At 35.5% G+C, this 26340-nt stretch overlaps 1 protein-coding gene across 5 annotated transcripts in view; it reads left to right on the forward strand.

Annotated features, from left to right (window-relative positions):
* LOC106882588 (uncharacterized) overlaps nt 1-26340 on the forward strand; it is a 62667-nt gene that overhangs the window by 18328 nt on the left and 17999 nt on the right. For all 5 annotated transcript variants that reach the window (XM_089349290.1, XM_089349293.1, XM_089349294.1 and 2 more), the window contains one exon: nt 11591-11712. In XM_089349290.1, the coding sequence (XP_089205416.1) occupies nt 11591-11712 (122 nt within the window). The remainder of the gene's footprint in view (nt 1-11590; nt 11713-26340) is intronic.

Genomic DNA, 26340 nt, shown 5'->3' on the forward strand with positions numbered 1-26340 from the left:
AGAGACAAATATGATTATCTACATGTGAATATGATATTCACTTGTATGACCATTGCCTTAAATTACATCCAAAAGCATAGAATTTCTATCATTTCACTCTGCTCTACTATTACAAATCTCTGTTTCTCTAAATTACCTAGTTGCATATTTGTTCTATCCAGGCTTGTTAGACATATCTGTTACCTTGTTTCACATTGAACATGATTCTTACTCTCCTGAACACCATCCTTCAAAAACCCCTTTCCAATATTTTATGTTAAATTTCTATCCATATGCTTCAGCTTTGTATCTAGACTGAGATAAGTCTTCATGCAAACAACCTCTCTAGTGCCAGTGACAAGCTCAAATAGACACAGTCCATATGTCAAATGGCTGGCTATAGGAAATTGTTATAATGTGGAGCCTCATCCACTTGTATGTTGTCATCTGCACTTATATTCTTGTCACCACTATTATGTTGTGGCAATATTCTGTGTCTTATCTTTGACTTGGCAATCGTGCTATTGCTGATAACTTCACAAGACAATAACTTTGAAATGTCTACCTTGACAGTAACTCAAACTCATAAATCACGTAACTGACACTGACTCCAGCTGAAAACTCTTATGACTCTACTATTACTGACTACATTTTAAATAACTCCATGCATTCTGTGCCAAGTAGGTCTAATGATTTTTTTTCAACTTATAAATGATTGTCCTTTTTGTTTCACCTTGAAAAGTTACATTGCAAATGCATACAATTTCTTTCCTGTAACACCATATGCTACTTTATTTGATTTAAATAATTTTGGCTTACTGATTTGTCGCCATGTTTCTTCATTTATGATAGTGATGTCACTACCTGTATCTAATTGCATTCTGATACTAGTGGTTTCGATTCTCACCTTGATGAATTTTCTGTTTGTTGTACAAACTTTTTTCTCTGATGACAAACTATTTATTTTTTCTTGTTTGGTCCAATTATTTGTCATCTTAGTTCTGCAGTGCTATTTAATGTGTCTTGTGTTCCCACAATGAAAACATTTCACTCTTTTGAACGGACACTCTATTCTCAGGTGCCTACCACCACATACCATACACAGGTTTATCACCCGAGATATATCGTGTTTTTTGTGAAACACTTTATCTATCTTCTGACTTTTTTGCACTGGTTTTATCTGTAAACAGTCTCTGCATTGGATTTCTTCTGTGTCATGCCTTACTTTTAATATATCACACTCTTCTGGCTGTTTCTGGAGAGTTATATCCTGGTTCATTTCCAGCTTTGCAAGAATTTTCATTCTGACTTCTGTGTCCTTTTTAGCTGTAAGTCCCTGAGCAAAAATCAAGCACTTGAACAAGCCTGGAGTTAGTTTATCCAGTTTAAATCTCTTGTACTCTCTGTTCAATCTACCTGCATATGTGGTAAAGTCTTCATCATTTCTTTTCTCAGTGTTCAAACACTTCCATGTGTTGAAGAACAATGTTTTTTCACTAAACATCCGACATAAAATGTCATTTGTGTTCATGAAATTTATGTCAGAAACTTTTGTAGGTAATATAAAGTTACAGTATTTCTCATGCTCTATCATCACCAGTTTCCTCAGAATTAGATGCATTTTCATTTCAACCATCCAGTCTTGACATTCGTTTTTGAAAATTTGTTCAAATCTTCGGTAATATGCCTCGAAAATGATTCCTTCTTCCAGGTCATATTTAAATTCATTTATTGAATTTGCTACAAAGTCTGGTGAAAACGTATTTTCTGGTTTACCAACTTCATTAGTTGCAGCATTTGTTGCTGTAACATTTGCTGTTTTTACAACTCACCTGCTGTTTTTACTCAAGCAAGTTTTCTATAATTTTACAGTTGTAAAATATATACAACAAAAATGTTAGTTACTCCTCTGTCACGTTTTTAATTTCTCCTCGTGAAAAAATTTTCAGTGTTGTCTGCATGAATTATTTTATTTTCTTGTGAAAAAATTTTGTTTTTTGCAACTCGACAAAACCCTCTGACAAGTTTTCCATAATTTTACGGTTGTAAAATATATACAGCTAAAAAGGTTTGTTACTCCTCTGTCGAGTTTTTAGTTTCTCCACATGAAAAACTTTTCAATGTGGTCCGCATGAATTGTTTATTTTCTCCCGAAAAAAATTTTTCTTTCAATGTTGTCCATGTGAATTGTTTATATCCTTGTTGCCACTGTTGTAATGTGGATCCTCATCCACTTGTATGTTATCATCAGCTCTGTAATATTCTTGTCGCCACTATTGTGTTGTGGCAGTATTCCGCATCTCTTGTGCTATTGCTGATAGCTCCGCGAGACAATGACTTTGAAAAGTCTACCTTGAAAGTAACTTGAACTCGTATAAATCATGGAACTGACACTGACTCCAACTGAGAACTCTTACAATGACTCTACTACTACTGATCTTCTAGAATGACTGATTGTCTGACTTTATAGTGGCTGTTTCATACCACTTTGTCACATGGGAAGGAGTGTACCATTTTCACTGCAACAGAAAGGTTGTAAAATTATGCAAAAATTACCTTCAAAATATGACATATGTAATAATAAAGATTGGCTGTTATCTTTGTTGTTAAGTGCCAGTTGATGGACTGATAACTGTCTGGCTCATACTAGCATTGGAAATAAGACAAAATGATAAGTTAGTAGGGTTATTATCACAGAGAAACCCAGTGCTGTGATCATCATCATCATCGTTTAACATTTGCTTTCCATGCTAGCATGGGTTGGATGATTTAACTGAGGGCTGGCAAGCCAGAAGCTGCACCAGGCTCCAATCAGATCTGGCAAAGTTTCTACGGCTGGATGCCCTTCCTAATGCCAACTACTCCGAGAGTGTAGCGAGTGTTTTTTACGTGCCACCGGCATATGGGCCAGTAATAAAAATAATTCATTTGATTTTTACAAATACAAATATTCTAGGTTGCACTTAAAAGCTCATGTAGCTGATTTGTAAGCATTATTATCAACAGTTTATAATCAGTGTATCACAGACACCCTCTTCTCTCTGCCTGTTTTGTTACCACTCTCAATATGGCCTATTATTTTGTCCTTCTTGACAGAGAATGCTTGTCTTATCTCCAGTCAGATAGACAGCCTGACAGCAAACTGCTAAACATAGATGATGGATAAATGGAAAGAGTATTAGGTAAATTAACAGATAGGTAATCAACATAAAAGTAAAGTGACTGTACATAAGGTGTGTTAGCAAAGAGTGTTTAAAGAATTTTGAGATCTTTTTTAAAATTCTTCCAACTATCATCCACTTGAATTATTTCAACTTTTTATCAAATTTCTTCAAAATTTTCCACACTGGTGTTGTTTTGCATGTTGATGATGAAAATCCCATTCATGTATCTAGAAATTAATAATTAAAAAAGTTACAAGCCTTTAAAATTATGTAATTTCTGACATAACAGGAGTCACAACTGTCTGTTTCCACAGGAATGGCGAACCAGTGTTAAGCTGGTCAACTTACAAGATGGATACACTCAACAAGTGTTATTCTTTTTACTAGCAAATCTACCCATCTACAATGGAGGCATAAAATGAGAGAGGGAAGTCATAACAGCAGAATGTATTGAGAAATGTGTAAATCCTTGTCACCGGAATTTTAACAAAAAAAAATCAAAGGTGATTTATTAATACCAAACTCAATATCCACCAAATAATCATACTTTTTCATATTTTTTTCGCTAATGACCTTCCTGATTACCTCTTTTGTAATCCCGAAAACATTGTGACCATTGGTCCAGCTGTTTGACTGAGAAAAGGGAACAGATAGATAGACGGACATAATCATGCCCATTATAAATAAGATTTGAGGAAAAAAATTATCTTTAATTAAATTCTTCTCACTCAAGAATGACTCAATCTTTGTATAACATACAAAGTAATTATAGGCATGGCTACCATGTTTTTTTCTGGGGTCTGTTGGATTACACTGTTCAATGTTTTCTTAAAGACAGTATGGTAGATATAGCTGCTCTTCTTTGCAAGTTGAATGACCACATAGTTTCATTAGTAAAAGAATCAATCTAGACTAAAATTACTATGTACACCATCAATTTTTTTTTAATCACAGATCATGTTAATTAGATATTAACAAAAGCAAGGAAGGAACTCAGAGAGATCTGAGTCTACTGTAAATGATGAGTGCTACTGTGCAATTTATCACTTGCTTGAGGCAGGCCCATGTATTTTCCTCTTGTTGAGTGTGGTTTCCATCTTGCAAGTTGACAAACTCCATGCTATAGTTCACCTTTCCAATGGAAACTCATAGTTGCAACTTCCTGTATGCTAGCAACGGAGGCTTCTGATTGATTTAAATAACATAATCTTAAATGTCTATAACTCTTTTATTATTAATTTCTTAAGAAAAATGAATGTGATTTTCATTATCAGCATGCAAAACTAAAATTTTCTATGCTGATGTAGAAAATTGGTGGGAGAAAAAAAAAACATCAAGTAAAAATTTGAAAAAAATTCAAGTGTTTGGAAGAATTTAAAAAAGAAAAAGAAACTGAATTTTGTTTATGAGAAAAACTGGCCTGTCTTTGAGATATCAATGAAACAAGATTGGATTTATTAATTCGAGTTATTCATTCCCTCTTTCTATATATTTTAAAATATTATTTTTACCATACTGCCTTTCTTAATCTTGATAGTATGACTATAAAAGCTGTGCTCAGTTATTCCTTCTTAGCAGTATTACTAAAGAATAACACATTATCAAGAATAATCCTGGTGTGAGTCATGTTATCAAAGGATGACCTTGTGGTAAGTTATATAATAAAAGAATAACTTTGTGGTGGATTGTGTTATCAAAGAAAAGTTGGTATAGCTGTATCATCAAGATTAAGTTGGAAAAAGGGAATGAATAACTGAATGAATACATCCAGTATTGTTTCCTGTCATTTGAGATACATTTTCTTTTTTTTTTAATTCTTTTTTATTTGTTTCAGTCATTTAACTGAGACCATGCTGGAGCACTGCCTTTAGTCGAACAAATCGACCCAGGACTTATTCTTTGTAAGCCTAGTACTTATTCTATCAGTTTCTTTTAGCCAAACCACTAGGTTATGGGGATGTAAACACACCAACATTGGTTGTCAAGTGATGGTGAGGGGGACATACACACACACACACACACACACACACACACACACAACAAACAACGGGCTTCTTTCAGTTTCCATCTACCAAACCCACTCACATGGCTTTGGTTGGCTCGAGGCTATAGTAGAAGACATTTGCCCAAGGTGCCACGCAGTGGGACTGAGCTTGGAACCATATGGTTGGGAAGTAAGCTTCTTACCACACAGCCACTCTTGAATAATTGTTAAAGACAGCCTACAATTGTATTGTCACTTGACTTTTTATGTTGATTATCTGACTCTCTGTCTGTAATTCTGTTTGTGCTTCTACCTAATGATCTATCAGTTAAATTTGATTATCTGCTTATCCATCTGATATTTGCCTGGCTTTCTGAGGTTGCAGTAAAAGTTGACAGAGTTTATTCCTGATGTTATGTAAATAAGATTTTTCTCACCTTCATTCTAAGGATTATGTCATGGTTGTCAACAAGAAGGAAAGAAAATATGTAGAGAACTCTACTTAATGTAAGAAAAAAAAATTTAACCATCAAGTCTATATTGCTAGGAATGAAGTGGAGCATTAGAAGTGTGCTAGTGTTCTACATTGTAAGGTTGAAGAGTGAAGTGCTTTCAGTTATGAAAGGAATTGTGCCTTTGTTTTAAAAGAAATGTGCCTGAAGTGATACGGGCATATTTATCCTCAGTGATAATGAATCAAAAGTAGTAGAGAAGCACTATTAGGAAGTTTGTTGAATTAAGTGTTTGACTAGAACAGGAAGAGCTTACTTGTAGTGGAAGGTAAAGAGTGAGTGGAAAATAGAAATAGAGATATTAAAGACATGAAGACTGAGGAAGCTGCAAAACTTTCAGTGGGTTTTGAATAACTGAAAGAATTATGATAGATCAGATTTTATAGAAAGCTATTGAATAGTTGGCACAGTATTACTGTCATCTTCTTCAGTTGATAATTGAGAGAGTGAAAGAGAGAGAATTAATAGTTCAGATTTAAAGATGTTAGAAAATGTGTTGGTGAAATGTTCACGGTCCTTTTGGTTAGATATGATGCAGGTTAAGTTTGCACCAGGATATGCAATCTGAAGTTTATATCTTGGTAAAGATTAAACTACTCTGTTTCATCTATAATGACCTAGAGAAGGCTTTTGATGAGGTCCCATTTATAAATGTCAGCATTCAGAGAACTTTAGTCTTGGTGGAAACTATAGGATACATATTTAAGTAATGTAATGTTGTATAGTGGTAAAACATACAGTAAAGGTAAAAGATTTAATTTGGCATAATTCAATTATGAGCAAAGCAATTTGTGAGATTGGTTTATGTATGGAAAAAAAGAAGAAATTACGCATGTATCAGTGATGATATATACTTAGTGAAAAGCATCTTGGCAAAGACATATTGGGAGTAGAGTAAGGAAAACATGAAGAAATACTTAGCTCAGAGCTCTAAACATTGGGCCTTTCAGGTTAGGTGACACAAGTTGAACCAAATAAGAAGATACTGTATAGCAGACATTCACTGCACCTTAGTGTTAAAAACAATTTAGATGATGTAGTTATAAATACACAAAGATATATACATAACGTAAATGAACACTACATACAAGTAAATAAGTATTTTTTATCTTTTACTTGCTGGGTCCACTACTTTGAAGAATTTTTAGTTGAACAAGTCAACCCCGGTATTTATTTTTCTGAAGCCTGGTATTCTATTAGTCTTTTTTATTGAACCACTAAGTTACGGGAACATGGATACAGCAACAGTGGTTGTCAAGTGGTGGTGGGAACAAAGACATACACATATACATATTCACCTGGCTTCTTTCAGTTTCTGTCTACCAAATCCACTCACAAGGCTGTATTAAAAGTCACTTACCCAAGGTTCCATGCTGTGGGGCTGAGCTTAGAACAATGTGACTGGGAAGCAAACTTCTTACCACACAACCATGCTGTTTATAAATATATATTTTCGTAAATATATAGGAAGTGATATATACTATAATGTATGTATAAATGTACAAATAGGATGTGTTTTTGTATTTATTATATGCCTATGGTTTCCAGGATATCTGTTTAATTTGTGCTCATTTTCGTCAGTAATTAGTGTGTAAATATAGTGTTCTTAACCATCTTAAATTGTTATATTATTTTAGTAATCTGATTCATTCTAATTGCCTTAACCACTAAGGCTAATCTACAGTATGTTTCCCACTTCCATCATCCACAAGTATTTTAATGCTGCTAACATCAACAATACTATTACTACCATCTACATGACCATAACTAACATTGCTAGTGTTATAACTCTCATCACAATACTTCACCCCAAAAAACTATCGCGACAATCACTACCATCTCCACTTCTACCATCTGCTGCGCCCACTATCACCAAGTGTATTCTCACCAACTTCATTATCACTCCCACTGTCATTAAGGCCAACTACCATCAGTCTCACCACTACCATGACCAGTTATTTGTTGTGTCTTAATAAGAACTCAGCGAACAAGTTCAACTTTACATATAAATTTCATATCTTTCCTGTTATTTTTTCTTTGGTTAACTTCTTCACTTCTAGCTAAAAACTAAACTCACACTGTCACAATCTATCAATCACTGTTTTACTCCCACACTGTCATTTTCATATAACTTTAATCTTACATGATTTTCCAATTCTTCTGTCCATTTTATCCCACCTTACTCTGTTACTGCAGCTAGATGGCTTCTAATTCACTGTCACCCTTGTGTTATGTCTTGCAGCCAAAGTTTCTCTTTCATGCACACAAGAACACTTAATTTAACTTACCAATGCCATGCATTATGTTTGAACCATAGTAGTTTCATGTGATTAGTCTGTTAAGCAGCCAATCAGTGTCAAGCCATTGTGTGATTCAACCTTCTAGAATCTTCTTGTGCCATGTAAAACGGCTGCTTTTGGTGGCAATTGCAGAATGTTGAGGCAGCTGTCTGTTGTGACTTCATTTTCACGGCAGCCAAATGGTTAAGACAGATGACTGATAGCTGATAGAAGTTTCCTTTGCCATGAATATAGCACAAGTGTTTCCAGTTACGATGGGCTAGCCACAGATAGTTATATCAGTAATCTTGCTGTAAAACTCCAGGCAGTAGGTTTCTCCTAGTATGTAATTATTGCTGTTATTATTTATAAAAGACCAACATGATTAAACTCTATGTGCAATAATAAAATCTATGTGCAATAATAAAATCTTCTGTTAATTGTTTGTAGTTGTTACTTCTTCATGCAGCCCAAAACATAGATTTTCATTCATCAACTCAACCTGTTATCACCTCTGATCAGCAAACAAAACTGACTCACAACAAAACTTTTGGAGAGAGTTTATAGTTCCTCACTGTAGCCTTTGATCTCTCTTTTGACATATAGGTCCTTCATAAATTCAAGACTTTGTATAAGTTTGTTGTATCTCTATATAATATAAATAAAATTAGTTATTAATGTCCAAATGTAGATTTTTCAATAATTTTATACAGTCTCCTTTAAGGATGTTTTATTCTTGGAAAGCTTAATGAAGGAACTCAAGATTAGAGCATTGGATAACATACCTTACTTTATTTATTCCAGCTCTTTATGTTCTAAGTTCAAATTCTGCTGAGATCAACTTGGCTTTTCTTCCTTTTGGGGTTGATAAAATAAAGTACCAGTTGAGTACCGATACTTGAGTAAACCTTTCTTCTTAAAATTGCTGGCTCTGTCAGAGTGATTGGCAGAAACACTGTTGAAGTGTTTTACAGCATTTTTCTTTTTACATGCTAAGGTTGACTTCTCAATTCATCTTTTCAGGTACCAGTGAGAGGCAGGGTAAAGGATCAGTATTAGTGTTTTTTTCCTCCCAAATGTTATTGTCCTTGTGTCACAAAAACTGAAGCTTTATTTGCATGTATGTCATTCTTTGCAATAATACCTGTTAATTTTCCTCCAAGCCTTCTTTTAACAGAAGTTGAGCTGCGTTGAGTAAAAATGGATTTTAATTTCTGTCCAACTATGAAGGCATATCAAAGTGTTGGATGTCTCAGCTAAATAGCAGGCTAGATGAGATGAGTTTTCATTGAGATTGAGATAATGATTTTAGAAGTACTTTAGCATATATTGATCATGTCAAGTCTATACAGGCTGTTCTCTGTGCTCTGTTCATTCTCCAAAATATAAACTGAAATGATTTTCTACATTGTTCATCTTTACGATGACTAATCAGATGGTCTCTCCTGGAAAAACATGCTGTCAGTGATGTAGGTCTCATTTCATCTTCAACATACAGATGTTTGGTTAGCTATGTCTTTGAGCAGTTTTCAAATTCTTCACTGGTCACTTTATCTGTAAGATAAAGATACCAAGTATTTTCAGAAAGTTCTCTTTAATGGACTGGTAACCTGTTCCTATCCATGAAAGAGTTTATCTTATATCTACTGAATGCCATTACATCAAACTATTGTGTTTTCTCGAAACCATTTTACATTGGCTAGACAAGTTGGAAAGTCAGTGTCAAAGATTCATTAGTGAATTCAAAAGCTTTAGCAGGAAAGAAATTAGAATCCTGCTAACATCTTAGAAGTGGCTGTACTCAATATGGACAACTGGGATGTATTCAATAAAAAAAAGGAAATTATTTGAGAGAAAAACTGGCTGTATGTGCAAGAGAGAAGACTGTTCTAGTTTGGTCATGTAATGCATATAAATGAAGACAGATGCATCAAGAAGTGCCAATCTCTAATTGTGGGGAGAACATGTGGAAGGGGTAAGTAAACCCAGGAAGACGTAGGACAAAGTGGTGAGAAAGGATCTTCAGACATTGGGTTTCACGGAGAGGATGACAAAGGACTGTGACTCCTGGCTGTTTGAGAAGACACATCAAGTCGAGTAAAATCGTAGTTGTCATTGCATACAGGCATGTCCCCTACATCCCTTTTCAGCTGAGTGATCCTAATCTTGTGGGCTGGTGCCACATAAACAGCACCTATACACTCTGTAAAGTGGTTGGTGTTAGGAAGGGCATCCAGCCATAGAAACCATGCCAAAACAGACATGGAACCAAGGCAGATCTTCAGCTGTCTAACCCATGCCAGCTTGGAAAATGGATGTTAAATGACGATGATGATTTTGCATGTAATCATGTTTGGATAAATGAATGATAGAGATGTACTATTATTAAGGCTGTCACTCCTCTTAGGAAAAAATGCAATCTTAGCTGGATTTATGTTTGTCAATAGCTTTAGTTAATAGGACTTTTTGATGAGGCTCAGTTTTATTGAAATATTTAGTCAGTTTTGCATTCCATCAAGTACAGGATTAGCTAAAGGCATAACTTTGTGATATTAAACACTATAAGCAACAATTTGAGATAAAACAAAGAGAAACAGACTCACTGACTACTCAAACCATATATCCATCAGTTGCTCAGTAACTACATAACTGATTACACTACAGTGCATCTGCCATTTCATCTTTTCACTAGATATTATAATGTATTTCTGATATTTTACAAACTTTTACATCTCTTCTATACCCACAGTTTTAGCAAATGCATATAAAGTTTAGAAGAGAAATGAAATGTTCGGAGTTTCATACCTTTCCTAAGAGGATTAGCAAAATAAACAAAATAGTTTCAGTTAAATAGACAAAAATAGTTTCAATTAACTAACACACCTACATAATTGTGTGTGCAAATGGTTTAATTGTACTCTTGAAGAATTCTCTATAGGTTTACCTTGCTGTTTTACATACTGTAATTGTAATCGAAATCCTTAAAATAGCAAATTGAAAACCCCAGTTGTGTACTAGACTACTGAGACAGTATGCTGAATGTTGTGGTATGAACTTGAACATGCTGGTAGACTATCACTAAGATGATCACAGTAAACAAACATAATATTGAAAATGTTTGTTTCATATACCTTTGACCTTCCATTCATTTGCAATGTGACAGTATAAAAGAAATTCAGTTTATAAAGCATCAATAACATTTAACTAACTAGGGTACATTTGTATCATTTGAAAGATTTCCTTGAGATTTAAGCTTTGTTTTTAGAATGCCAGTGTGCTTTTAGTATTGCAGTATAGCTGTAAGATTTTGAAGTTGATAAAATAAGTATTATGATCAATTAATTCACTATACTGTCCTCTAGTTAATTTGTGACCTTGTGCTAAATGTGAGAAATCCTTGCTATGATAGTAGAATGGCGCAATTGGTAAAAATGTTGGACTTGCAGTATTTGTATTCCTTTACATTCCATGTTTAAATTCCACTGATGTTGACTTTGCTTTTCATTCTTCCAGTGTTTATAAATTAAATACCAATCAAGTTTTGAGGTTAATTAATTCAACTATACTCATCTCCTTTAAATTTGTGGTTTCTGGTGCCATTATAAGAAGTTCTTATTAAATCCAAAGGTTTGGTAATATTTTACTTGATTTCTTTCTTTTTCTTTTGCCTAGGTGGCTCATAGAACAACTGGTAAGGTGATGGTGTTGAAAATGAACACCTGTTCAAGCAATCGTCCAAATATGTTGAGGGAAGTACAGCTGATGAATAGACTTTCTCATCCTAACATACTCAGGTAATATAGCTATCTTTTAATTTCATTTAAGTACTATCATTACTTTGCACTCACTATTCTTCTAGCTCATTTGATAATTGAGGCAACACTAAAGGCTTCATATTCAAGTAGTGATTCAAAAAAGAATACACAAGCATAAATGATTTCCAGCTGCTACCTCTTGTCCATTGGGATGATGAATCTTTCTAGTGCTGGGGTTGAAAATGAAATCTTTTATTTCACAGATACAGTTTAAGTTTGGTGACAGTTTGGTCAGTATGTTGGTGCATTATCACGTCAGTCAGTCACAACTTTAATTGAATCCTTAACTGACCTTAATTTTAGTAACATTAAACTGCCTATAAAATGGCCAAAGGGGTAAGATATTTGGGTACCAATTCATATCAGTCTAAGGCATTTTCTCATTTTTTGTTATTTCATTATTTCGATATACCCAACACCATCTTAGAATAGTTATCTGAACATCTAGTTATCTGTAATAGACAAACACATTATCTTGTGGGGAAATTTTTTAATCTGCTGAAAGTTAAAACCAAGACTGGAGTTAAATACCAGTTCAATGGACCTCCTGATATGTGAGAGGATTAATTTAAATTACTTATGTGCTTTAATTAATTCTTAATAAAACATAAAGCAGTGTAGTAAAATATTTGTAGCTGTTTTATTTATTGATGTATTGCTTTAATGTTTGGAAATAAAACAAGTGCTCACATAAAATTGTACCTGAAAATTAATTTCATCACATATGTATTACATGTAGGTTTTGATATTAAATGGTATATTACACTTAGTTTTGAACAAATTTAGTGAGAAAAATGTTAAATTGTAAGAAAAATGTGAGTAAATTTATTAGACTATCATAGAACTTTAATCCTTTGGGGAGGATATACAATTATACATGGTTAAGGAAATAGGTAGAAGATAAAGTGAAAGTATTATCAAGACACTCCCACATGCTATCCAAGTTGAAATCTAAATTCTGTCTGTTCCAAACTATGGAAACTTATACAGTACATACTGCTAATTTCTTTAAGGTGATGGAAAAAACCAGCCATTAGCAATAACCTTCTTCAATACCTAGAGTTGCTCTCTCTTCTTAATGACCATCAGCATGACTTTCATCAACCCAGATTTACTGGAAACCTGCTCTTCCATGATCACCAATAGGCTTTCACCTAAAGAAATTTGGTAACATTAGTATTATTGCAAAGTTTTGATCGTGACTAGCATATGAAACTCTTGGTGAAACTGCCTGCCTATGGTGAGTAATGTAGGAAAATCGATCTTTCAAATTTAGTTAGCATGAGTCTTGAGAAATTTCTTGAAAAAAAAAAGTCTTTTTTTGTTTTGGTTTGATCAGAAGATAAATGTGCCATAGCCTTCATAGACCTTTCAAAATGTGAATTGGCTGCCACATGAATTCTTACTAACCAATGGCAGCAGGAAAAATGTACAGGGAAGGATTTCTGGAGGAAACAGGGAAGGGAAAGAGCCCATGACCCTTACAGGCTCTCTGAAACTGGTGAGATTGATGCCATTAGTATTTTGTTTAAATTGTTGCAGATCGATACTGGCAGGAAAGACATAGTCAGAAGATTCCAAACAATGTTCTAGGGATGAAGGATTGGGCATAATGGCTAGTACAAGGAAAGTGGACATACCAAGAGATGAAATTGGTAGAGGTTTTTTTGCTTTAGTGATGGAGGTATGAGATTTGTCAACTCTGAGGAGCAATAGCTATTATAGGGGTGCAAGAAAAGACACAGGAGACAGCATGCCCGTTGGCTAAAGTATGTCTGCAAGTGAAAGAGTGCCAATCAGCTATGTGATCCAGGATGTCAGTGTGTGTAGCAGCAGCACCATTCCATATACACAGTAAAGAGTGTATACTGGACAGCAGAAACGGACAACAAATAAAAGTTGAGAGATTTGGATTTTATATAGGAATAAGATGTATGGATTATCTGTTAGTAAGAAGTGATGTATAGGGTCTAGGTTGGATCAGTATCCAAGGATCTTAGGGGAAAGGAGGGAGTATTTTCTAGTGAGTCTAGTTTTAAGCTTTCTTGACTCAGGGCTATAGTAGAAGACACTAGGCCAAGGTGCCACATGGTGGGACTGAATCCAAAACCATGTGGTTGGGAAGTAAACTCACAACTACACCTGCTGTCTGTTTGTCTTTCTCTCATTTTCTCTCTTTCTATGTATATTTGTGTGTCTGTATTTGTGTATGTGTGTGTGTCATCATCATTGTTTAATGTCCTTCCATGCTGGCATGGGTTGAATGATTTGGTAGGAGCTTCTGTGTCTGTTTACACATGGTTTTTACAGCTGGATGCCCATCCAAACAACAACCACTTTACAGTGTGGGCTGGGTACTTTATAAGTGGCATCTGCACTGGCAGGGTCACCAAGTAACTTTGCAAGACAAGGAATCTTTGAGAGGGGAGGGGTCATCTTATGTTAGATGATGAAAGTTTAGAGTGTGACAGAGAGACAGAAACAGATGTCTTGCTGCTGAAGAGGTGCGTGGTTACCCAGCTAGGGAGAGAGAGAAGAGAGGGAGAGATTTAACAAGAATGAGGGCAGAAATGGGTATGTTGAAGTGGAGGGGCATGGTTACCTAGAGATAGGGGGAGTTAACAAGAAATGTGTGTGCTGCTGTAAAGGAGATTCATGGTTACCTAGCCAGAGATAAGAACAAGAAAAGGAGGGAGAAAGAGTGATCAAGAATGAGGGCAGAAACAGATTTGTTGCTGTAGAGGAGATATATGATTACTCAGCCAGAAGAAAGAATGAGGGAAAGAGAGAGAGAGTAGGAAACAGCAGGAGAGGGATGGTGGTAAGGGGGTTAGGGTATAGATGGGATAGTAGAGTAAGGAAGAGAGAGATGAATAGTGTCAGGTGCTGGCAGGATATTGCCAAGAAGTCTTGAGTAGTGATTGGGGGTGGGGAATGCTGTGACTGGTGAAAATTTGGGTGTATAGAGAGGAAGGAGATGGGGGAAGCAATGATACAGTGAGGATTGGATTGGGGAGTGGGAGATAATCATAGTGTATGAAAAGGAAATGTGAGGAAAAGAAGGTAAACAGTTTGAGAAAGGAGGATGTAGTTTGGTTTGTTGGGGTAGGGTATGTGAAAATTTTATTGTTATATGTGGGTGGAACCCAAGCTTCTAGAATTCAGGTTTGCTGATGTGTGCGGGGGGGGGGGGTCTTCTCTAGAACCTCATATCACCAGACATCTCAGTCCATTGTCTTTTCCCCTGTGAACACCACATCCTGAGATTAGTCTTCCTGGGTCTCCTTCTTCCACAAGTGCTATCCACTTTCAGTGACCAGCACTTTATACAGCTGTCTTCATTCATATGCATCACATGTCCAATCCAGTGTAGTCTCCTCTCTTGCACAAAACATTTGATTCCTCTTATAACTTTTCTCTCAACATTCTTGCACTTTGTCATTCATGCACATTGATGCTGCACATGCAGCAGAGTATACTGCCTTCATTCTTCTCTAGTCTATATTTGTCTTCTGCATTCAGAGCCCAAGTTTCACTACCATGGAGTATAGCCATTTGCACATAAGCATCATACAATCTACCTTTCACTATGAGAAAGAGTCCTTTTGTTGCCAACAGAGGTGTGTATACACACACACACACACACACACACACACACACACACACACACACACATGTGCTCACACATTTTATTTATGAATTAACAGAGCAACCAATTGTTTCATGTGGGAAAAAATTTCCACAAATTTTCAAATAAACCAATTGAGAATGCTGGTAATGATCTCCATTTTGTATGAGAATACATGAGGTTATGAAAGTCTATGTGGAACTCAAAATAAATACACAGATCAGGGAAGGTGACATATAAGAGTTTTTTAATTGTTTCTTGCATTGACCATGGATTTTTGCAAGATTTTGTAACCCTGAAGGATCATAAAGACAATTTTACACAAAATTGTAGCTATAGATTACTAAATCTCACAGAAAGTAAAATAGGCATTATTAGCAAATCTGTACTAGATAGTATCATACATCAGAGCCTCCTCACACTTTACTCAATGGACATGTAGCAGTACCAAATGCAATTTCTTCCAGTTTGACATCATAAAGTTTCACCTCAATTTCCAAATATCTCCTCCAAAAGGCACTTAGGTTTAGTAAAGCATGTACAGCCATCACTAACACTAATACAACCATTATAATTAATGCAAGGAAATCATTGCATTTTCATAAGCTGCTTGATGTCATTATGGGGAGCAAAGATAGTGAAACTGGTTGGCCCCTACATCCTGCATATCCTTAACAATGACATAGAAGACACCAACATAGAGTTATATAGGGATGGCAGTCTAGGAATAATACATATAATAAAAATGGCCTTGATATGGATAAGATAAAGAAATTATGCAAAATATTAGTCAGCTCAACTTAAAAACTACTGTTAGTGCTAACCTTTAAGAAGTTAATTTTTTAGAGTTTAGGAAGTTAATTTTCTAGAGATGAATATTAATCTTAGTATAGGCAAATTTAAACCTTTCCATAAACCAAATAAGGACATCTCCTACATTGATAGAAGCTCAACCATCCATTGTCAATTATCAAACAATTAGTTAATAGTATGCGTGTTTCTAAACTATCCTCTAATGGAGCAACTTTCAAAAAGATGGCCCCATATTACAACACTACATTAGAAAGATCCACTTTTAAGAATAGTATAATCTATATTGAACCAAAAGCAAAAAGGTCAAAACGATGTAGACATAGGAAAATATTAAGGTATAACCCTCCATATGGCATGAACAGAACAATAAAAACTTACATTGACATGACTGGATGTACCTTCAAGGAAAAGATACACACAGCACTTGGTTTCATTTAGAGACAAGAACAAAAGGCATGAAACATCTTTTTCTAATATGGTATAGACACTTAAAGAGAGGAGTGTAGATAACCCCCATGTAAACTGGCACATCATTGTAAAGGCCAGAAAATATAGGGGATGGGGCAACAAATACAATCTAGATCTCAGAGAAATTAAATATAACATCAACTAACATTTTGACTACTATTGACTAATTTTGCATTTGAAACCTGTGAAACCCCAGAGATGATAATATGCACATGCTCAAACATGAAACAAACATATGCTGTAGACATAAGTATTTATAAATATTGTTATTCATGAATGATCTTGTATAAGATAATTAAGGAATTAATCTATGGTGAATGCAGATGTTTACCAAAATCTAGGACCAATGCAAGGGAGATAACAAGAAATTAGTTATCTCCCCTGATCTATTTTTATTTTGATGTCCCACATAGTCTCATTTAACCTTATGTATTTTCATGCAAAATGAAGACAATTATCAGCATTCTCAAGTGGATCACTTGAAGAATTGTGAAGATTTTTTCCACATGAAAGAATTGCTTTCCTTGTTAGTCCATAAATAAAGAATATTTATTCTCATTGTTTGATGCTATTGTATGTGTATATGTGGGTGGAACTTGAAGAGGGAGACTGTTATGATGTGTGTGTACATATAGAGTGTAAAATAATATTACTCAAATATTTGGATGTGGTTTCTAAAACAACCTATCACAAAATTATTATGTTCACAAAGAATGCACTTCATACTACTGGAATGTAGGTATGATATTAAGCCAACACATGTCACACTAACATAGTAAACAATATAGTCAACCAACACTGTTAACTGCCCCTGTCAGTTCACACAGTTCTTTATTTATTGAAATCCATCAGTCTCCTTTCAGTCACATGGGAGTGTACAGGATTCTCCCATAATAGACCCAGGAAGATATGGGATGAAGTATTGACATCTGATTTCAATATGCTGAGTCTTAAGGAGGAAATGACAAAGGACTGAGATATCTAGCACTTTGTTGTGCCTGAGAAAACCCACCCACCACAACAGAATTGATATCCTAAAAACCACATAGATATGCAAAGCTCTGCCGCTCTTCCATTCTCACTACCCCATCAAGCTTCCCTACACTCATCATTACTCCATCCCTAATATTATTTGGTTACCATTATCACTTGTGAACAGAATAGGTACTTTGGTTACTTTCCTCCCCCTCCCCAGTACCACTTCCATTCCCCATTATCTTTTTCCAGTCATGCTCTCTTCCCGCTCTTAGACTCCGTCCTTAACACTTTTTCATTCCCTATCTCCCAATGTCCTCGCATAACTAACATACTTTACTCTTTCCTGAGTTATTCCTATATCTTGATTTCAATTACTAGTCTCTTCTATTCCATTTAACCATCTTCTTTCACATTCTTACAAAATTTTGCCTTCTCCTCCACTCACTCACCCAGTCTAGTCCTCTGTCATTTTACCTATATTTCCCACCACTTAGCTTGAGGATATATGCTGGCACATATCCATCAACATCTCTCTCATTGTGTCTCCTGCCTTCAACTGGGATCTTTGTATATCTCCTACAATAAGACACCCATCTCTATCCTTCTGTTATTCTTTTAACCTCTCATCAACTACATATATATATATATATATACATATGAAAACTTACACAATATTCATGCATAAACACACATAATACTTGCACACACAACTGTGCCACACTGACTTTATGCACAGACATGCATGCACGCATATGACCGACCATTTCTTACACACACACATGCTTAAAACTGACACAAGAACACACACATGCTACTCACACAAAGTATACATGTATACATTAGCCGCTACATGTGTGCTTGCACACAGACACATCTGATACCCTCATATGTTAGACAGCCTCACATTTACATGTCACATGTCCACACACATGCACACAAACATAAATACATGGAGCACACATTATCCTCACATACACACACAACCTTGTGCACCCACATTTTAGTCAAATCACTGTTGTCTCCCTTGCCACTCATGTCTCCAACTATTTCCTCCCTTTCGGTCAATTCAACATGTACAACCATTAATCCAGACATGATGTTTTTCTCTCTCTTTATTTTTATTTTTATTCTCTCTCCATCTGTCTTCTCTCCTCGTTTTTTCAGTAGAAGAGTTGACACTCGAAACATCAAAGACTTCTTCCTATTGATCTGAGTGTCAAACTAATATACTTTGTTTGTTGTTCCTACACTTGTCTTTTTTTTTGTTTTGTATAATTTTGAACTATATATATATATATATATATATATACACATACACACACAGTTACCTTCCTTCAATTTCCATCTGCCAAATCCAGTCACAAGGCTTTGGTCAACCTGGGGCTATAGTAGAAGATGCTTGTTTAAGGTGCCACGCATTGAAACTGATCTCGGAACCATGTAATTAGGAAGAAAACTTCTTACCATGTAGCCACATCTGCACGTATCCATGCTTGCACCTATATGTAGATTTGTTTAATAATTGGTAAATAAGACTACTATTATACAACATAGACATGAAAAATACCAGTATATATTAAAATAAAATGGTCTATTGAGGATGGAGAAAAGTATTAATTGAGTATGATCCATTGGATGCTGCCTTAAAAAGAAAACTGAGATAGTGTCTAAGTGTTAAAAGCATCAGCCAATATATGTGAATGTAGTAGAGAGATGGTTGCATTGCTGCAAACATATGAAGTGAATGGACAAAATATACAGGGTAAAAATCTCAAGTTGCAGAGTATCATAGATTAAATGGTATGTAATCAAAACAAGTGGCAATCTACATTATAGTTATATCCAATACATGGCAGTATAAAAGAGTAGGACATGATGGATACACAAGCATACACACATCTACACACTTTGAGGTTACAGTCTTCCACTGATCACATTTGAGTGCTGATTTCAGTAGCTGCTTATTCCAAGTGATTGCCATCATGCAACACTGCCTTTTTCCATCAGCTTTCCACCATGTTGACTGATGTGCAATAAAATTCTCTTTTCATTAATTGGCATTGTCATTGCCACCTTCTAGTGATTTCAGCAGCATCTACGTTTTTTCTTCTGTATATTTCGCCATTATTACATTTTGTGTGTGGAATCTGCAGCATCTGATAGTAGCAGATAGGTCAACTTACATTGCAAATAGTTCATTTATTTATTGACTCAATCACACTGGGAATAAGCAATGGAGTATGTACCATTGAAACCTACATTAGTAACAGTGTGTCAACAAAACAAAACATGAGTGTTTTTAATTTGGTTGTTAAAAACTCATAGGTTAGCTCTGATGAAGCAAACCTGGGATTAAAGATATTCCAGCTGTGACTGAAATGTCTTTAACTCTAGTCTTTTTCATAGAGGTTGTCTTGTTGACTTGCTTTAATAGCATTTATATGATATTGAAGATATAGTATTCCACATAGCTAATGTCTTTTTGCAAATGATGTGTTCAAAATAACATTTGTTTGGCTGTATTTAAATTTTGATTGAGATTGCATAATTGATAGCATTTTATACCCACAAAGTATCTTTCCATACATTCAAGCTTAGTGAGTGGGGATGGAAAATAGGAAAAATAAAAACAAAATATATATAAATTTATACAACTGAAGACAATTGAGATTATAAATTTTAATTTTTCTGTTGGCTTATCGCTTTAGCATTTAAACCAGCCATATCCTGTCCAATTAATCTACTGGTTTTATGTTCAAACAGCTTCTCACACCTATCCTACAATGTCATTCTAAAAATAAATAATCACATCTTTAAAATCTCAAAGCATGAGATAATGTATGATTAATAAAAAAAAAACAATATGAATAAATAAGAATTATATTTGATAGAGAAAGCTGAATGCTAAAGAGTTACAAACTAATGCAAGATTTGTGTAATAGTGTGTTTAATTACAATCATAATTATATTGCCATATATTATATTGCATTTGACACACGTTACCTTCAGCAGAACCATTTCTACTATTATCAAATGCCACTCCCAATACCATTCACAGAGCTATTTTTACCAGCAGCACTGCTACCTTTGCATAGGCATCATCTATAGCTACTAAAATAATTATAATCACTATTACTACCACCATCATTATCATCACTTTTCTTTCTATTCACATCTTTCTTTTTTTACTTCACTTTTCTCCATTTCTTTTCTTCTCCCTTCTTCCCTCTCCCTGTTTTTATTTCCCTTTTTTCCCTCACATCTTTGTTGCTTCTCTTGCCTTCCTCTCTTTCTCTCTTTTCTTTCATTTCTTTTCCTTTCTCGCTTTTCCTTTCTTTCTCTCAATACTCCTTTTCCCATATCTCCAGTTTGTCAATAACACCCCTCACATTAACCAGAATGTGCAGCTAAGAATCAGAATGCTTTTCCAGCAGCCTCTACTGGTGTATTAGTATAACTGTAGGTGATATTTGATCTGTGAAGACTGCACTAAACGCCAGGAGAGATTGCAAAAGACAAATATTTTATGGATTTACACATCTCTTATTGGTTCAGTCCCAATTCAGAAATCATGAAAATTATGCCCCCATCTCCCCAAATGTTAATGGATTAATCCTTTGCAAAAGCTTAAGACTCCACAGGGAAGCACTTAAGTCTTTCTGTAGTTTAAAACACTTGAAAGTTAAATCTTCCTATGGATAGGACACTGGTTCTCTGTGGATGTTAGCTTTTTTTTCTCTGGAAGGAATTTAACTTGGAATTATAAGCCACTAAAACACTCATCATTTCCACTTTGCTTCCTCTGCTTGCAATTACAAAAAAATAGTCACCCTATTAATGATATGAAAGCACTTCCACACAGGTGTTCAACTTTCTAAGCAGCCAAATGTCCTTCAAATTACATATGATCTTCTCTAAAAAAAAGACACAATAGATAATGTAGTTCAAGATATACAAAAATATGCAATAGTCTGGCTAGAATACCTTTATCAAAGGTCTGCTGAATTGAGCTGACCTAGGGTTAAAACACAACATAACCACCCTCTAGTATCTAATTATAGTAGATTAGAAACTACCATTGATAAGTAGGTATCTTGACCAAGACCCATCACAGAACTAGACACCAACCACTGACTCTTTGGCTGTGTGCTTCACCATCTATAGATCTTAAAAGATATGGAACTTTTACATATCTTTCTACTTTTACTCTTATTATTTTTCATCCTTTGAATTTCACTCGATATTTGCTGTGTTTTTTATTGTTAGTGTTGAAAACAAAAACTCAAACCAATAAGTATTATACATGCTTATACATGAATTTATTTCTCTATTCCAGTTTTTATACACTTAAATCACACATATTTACACATGTTTGTGTGTTTTGTATATGTGTATATGATATATATGTTTTTAGTACATTAAATTGATGTATGCCTGTTAAGGTGACTGTAAAGTCTGTCATGTAATTAAATCACCAAATGTATACTGTAGTTCCACTCAGACAACTAAGCATACTTTTTTTTGTTATGAACCCTGATAAACACTGCAGAAAGCTGTTTATAAATTTGTTGGGGGAACTAAGGCTAATTTTTAACAATCCCGACACACTGATACTCACCCATACTTGTCCACTTTTACACACACACACACACTGTGGCCATTGTCAGTATTTACAACAGCCAGAAACACAAAATATTATATGGTCATAAATAGTATCTTCTAAATGAAAATGAACAATATAGGCGTAGGAGTGTCTGTGTGGTAAGTAGCTTGCCTACCAACCACATGGTTCCGGGTTCAGTCCCACTGCTTGGCACCTTGGGCAAATGTCTTCTACTATAGCCTCAGGCCGATCAAAGCCTTGTGAGTGGATTTGGTAGACGGAAACTGAAAGAAGCTTGTCGTATGTATATATATATGTATGTGTGTGTATATGTTTGTGTGTCTGTGTTTGTTTCCCCCCCCCCCCATCACTTGTAACTTAGCGGTTCGGCAAAAGAGACCGATAGAATAAATACTAGGTTTACAAAGAATAAGTCTTGGAGTCGATTTGCTCAATTAAAGGCGGTGCTCCAGCATGGCCACAGTCAAATGACTGAAACAAGTAAAAGAGTAATAGAAGACTTTTTGAGTGGAGGAATCCTTCCAACTTTGTGGTCAATAATTGCACTCCACCAAATTAATAACTAAGTTGCTCTGTTCCCTGTAATGTCAGTTTTCTTTCTTTGGTCTTAATGTTTCCTCTGATGTTCATAACATCATGCTAACTTGAACTACTATACAGCATCCCACACTTCATTGTCAGAGGAGGAAAGGGAAACCTCTAAGCCTTGTGGGAAAAATTTTATTCTCATACTAGAGTTTTGGTTTGAATACTTACACATGTGGATTCAGGTAAAAATGTCCAGAGATCAGATGGTACTGTTAAATTAGGTGACAGATTAAGTCTACCTTCTAAGAACATAAAAATTCCTGACTAGCCTCCGTATATTTTCCATTTACCAAATTTTATTCACAAGACTTTACCTATTCACTCGACCTGCTAGAAATAGTAGCCAAATTTTCTTCAAAAATAGTTACATTGGATGATATAGTGGTGATATACAATTCCCAAGAATACAGAATGGTAATAACAAAAATGTCGTTTGTGACAGCTCTGCTCAGTTAAGTTGAAACAACAAGTGAAACAACACCATGTTATACAAGCCTACATCCCACAAACTGTCCTACTGCATGTTAGAGTGTGCAGTATTGTTTCTGGCTGTTTGGAATTAAGGTGTAATTGAATCAACAGATCTATAAGTTATGTTTAGATCAATTATTTGATATCATAGAGCTGCTTAACCAGAGCATACTCACAGTTTGAGAAAATCAATATAATTCATACTTAAACTAACCAAGCAATTGTTATATTTGTTTTGGATGGTTATGAGGTTTTTAAATAAGCTCATTAAAAGTGACAGTCTATTAGAGAAGGACTCAGTCATTCAAGTCAACAGTAATGATGCTTGATGTGGTGAGCTGTTCCTATTATGCACTTCCTATAAAGAACTAGGTGGACAAGCCCAAATGGGAGTTGCCTTTTTTTATGCTGATTGTTTACAACCCTATTTTCTTTGCTGTCAGCGATTTTCTTACAGATGTTGCCAAAATTCTTATCGCTGAATTAGACTCCTACTATACTGTATTATAGTGGCAAGATTCGATAGACATGCAGTGACTGAACACCTCCCATTGATGATTTCCAATAGAATGAAATCTCCTGGTGTTCTGGTACTTACCCATGACTGATGTTTCTCATCAGCTACAATGTATGTATGTGCTTTTATGCACCAAGTGCTTATATGAATGGCTCTCTCAAGGCTGTATTCAGTGGCCTAACAAGATATCCATGTTAAGTTGGATATAAAGATTACCTCATCATCATCATTTAATGTCCATTGTCCATGCTGGCATGGATTGGACAGTTTAATCAGGGCTGGCAAGCTGAAGGGTTGCACCAGACTCCAGTCTCGTATGGCATGGTTTTTACAGCTGTATGCCCTTCCTAATGCCAACCACTCCGAGAGTGTAATGGGTGCTTTTATGTACCACTGGCATGGATGCCAGTTGCGTGACACCAGTATCTATTGCAACTACAATTTCACTTGGCTTGATGGGTCTTCTTCTCAAGCACAGCATATTACCAAAGGTCTCGGTCATTTGCTATTGCCTCCATGCGGCCCAACACTCAAAAGGTGCTTTTTACATACCAGCAGCAATGGCCACATTACCTCCGTGAAGCTCAAAGCTCAAAAGGTGCTTTTTATGTGCTACCAACATGGGTGCCAGTTATGTAACACCTGCATCAGCCACGACTATGATTTCACTTATCCTGATGGGTCTTCTCAAGCACAGCATATGCCAAAAGTCTTGGTCACTAGTCAATGCCTCCATGAGTCCCAACATTCGAAAATCATGCTTCACCACCTTGTGCCATGTCTTCCTGGGTCTACCTCTACCACAGATTCTCTCCACAGAGATTGGCACTTCTTTACACTTCTTTACAAGCATCACATGACTATACCAGTGCAGTTGTCTCTCTTGCACACTACATCTGCTGCCTCTAATGCCTAACTTTTCTCTCAAGATGCTTACACTCAGTCATACATGCACACTAACATTGCACATCCAGCGAAGCATACTGGCTTCATTTCTTTCAAGCCTGTGCATGTCCTTGGCAGTCACAGCCCATGTTTCTGTTATAAACTGGTCTCTTGCTACTGTTGTATCTAGGGATCATTACAACATCCACTCAGTCATGTCTGTGCTGATATAGTAATTACACTGTGATACTATCAACACAGTCTACACGTACTCCTGTACTCTACATACTTCCTCAATACTGGCCGACGTCACCTTACTTATAGTGACTGGCTTGTACCATTTGTCATGTGGTAGGGGTGTACCATTATTACTAATTCCTTACATCTCCCCTTTTAAGTTTTTCTTAGGAAGTGTCAGTTTATTTAGCAATAATATTTTTATTCTCCCACCACCCTTTTTTGAGTTTTTGAGTTTTTTGGGGGTTTTTTTTCAAATAATTTAATATTTTTTCTCTTGGCATCTATTTTCAGGACTCTGTATGTTTTCTTTTCCTTTCACTTGTATGCCTAAGTTCAATCACCTGCAGTGACGTTGGTACTTGGAACGTATAGTACAACCATTCCATCGGTTCCTCCAACTATTTTGGTTTGCTTGCCATAAATCTCTTTTCAGTTGGTTCCTGTATCTCTTTTGTATGTCTTTTCTACTTTTTACCCAATACATCATGTTACCTATGTATTTGATACTTTTGCCGTCTTCCCAGTTCTGCTTTCCATTTTTGTATGTCCTCAAATACACCTTATCAAAAAATTATGCTATGTCTCTCCTGGCATGGCACTTTTTCTTTTCTTGCTCGGTAGCAATTTATCAAAAGCTGACTTTACTTTCCTTGCAAACATCAGCTCCGCTGGTGAGCTACCTGCTGGTGTATTTGGATTTGGTGTTACACTGTATACTCTTAAAAATAGTTGAGCTACCTCATCTGTGCTTTCTTTATTTGCTTTTCTTAAAGCTCTTTTGAAGGTATCTGCCTGTCCATTAGATCTAGGATGGTATGGTGCTGTTGTTATATGTTCTACTGCAAACATTGCACAAAATGTTAAAAATTCGCTAGACACAAATTGTGTTCCATTGTCAGACACTATTGTCTCTGGGATACCAAATCTTGCAAACAATTCATGTAAAAAATTTATCACAAACAATCGAGGAGGTTGGATTTTCACACTTAACAATTTCAGGCCATTTTGAAAGCTACCCACTACCACAAAGTAGTAAGAACAATTTAAAGGACCAGCGAAATTGATGTTTAGTCTCAGCCACGAAACATTTACGTTTGGCCAAGGTTCCCATTTTATTTTTTCGCACAAGGTCCATTTCGTTTTGATTTAAATATGTGTTTTACTTTGTTTTACTGCAATTCTTTTGTTTCAGTCTCTCAGCCACATTTAAACCTTCGACTGAGGTGACTGTATTTCTACATAAAACACTTATGGGCTTATTCCATAAATTGAATAGTTCTGTCTATTCTGTGCTGAATAAGTGAATGTTTTAATACTTATATCCTAGCCTTTTTTGTTTGACCTTGAAATGTTATGTTATGCATTCATTGATAAAATATAATCTTTTTCCTGTAA

This window comes from Octopus bimaculoides, chromosome 3, assembly GCF_046866305.1.
Source record: "Octopus bimaculoides isolate indiv1 chromosome 3, ASM4686630v1, whole genome shotgun sequence".
Lineage (NCBI taxonomy): Eukaryota > Metazoa > Mollusca > Cephalopoda > Octopoda > Octopodidae > Octopus > Octopus bimaculoides.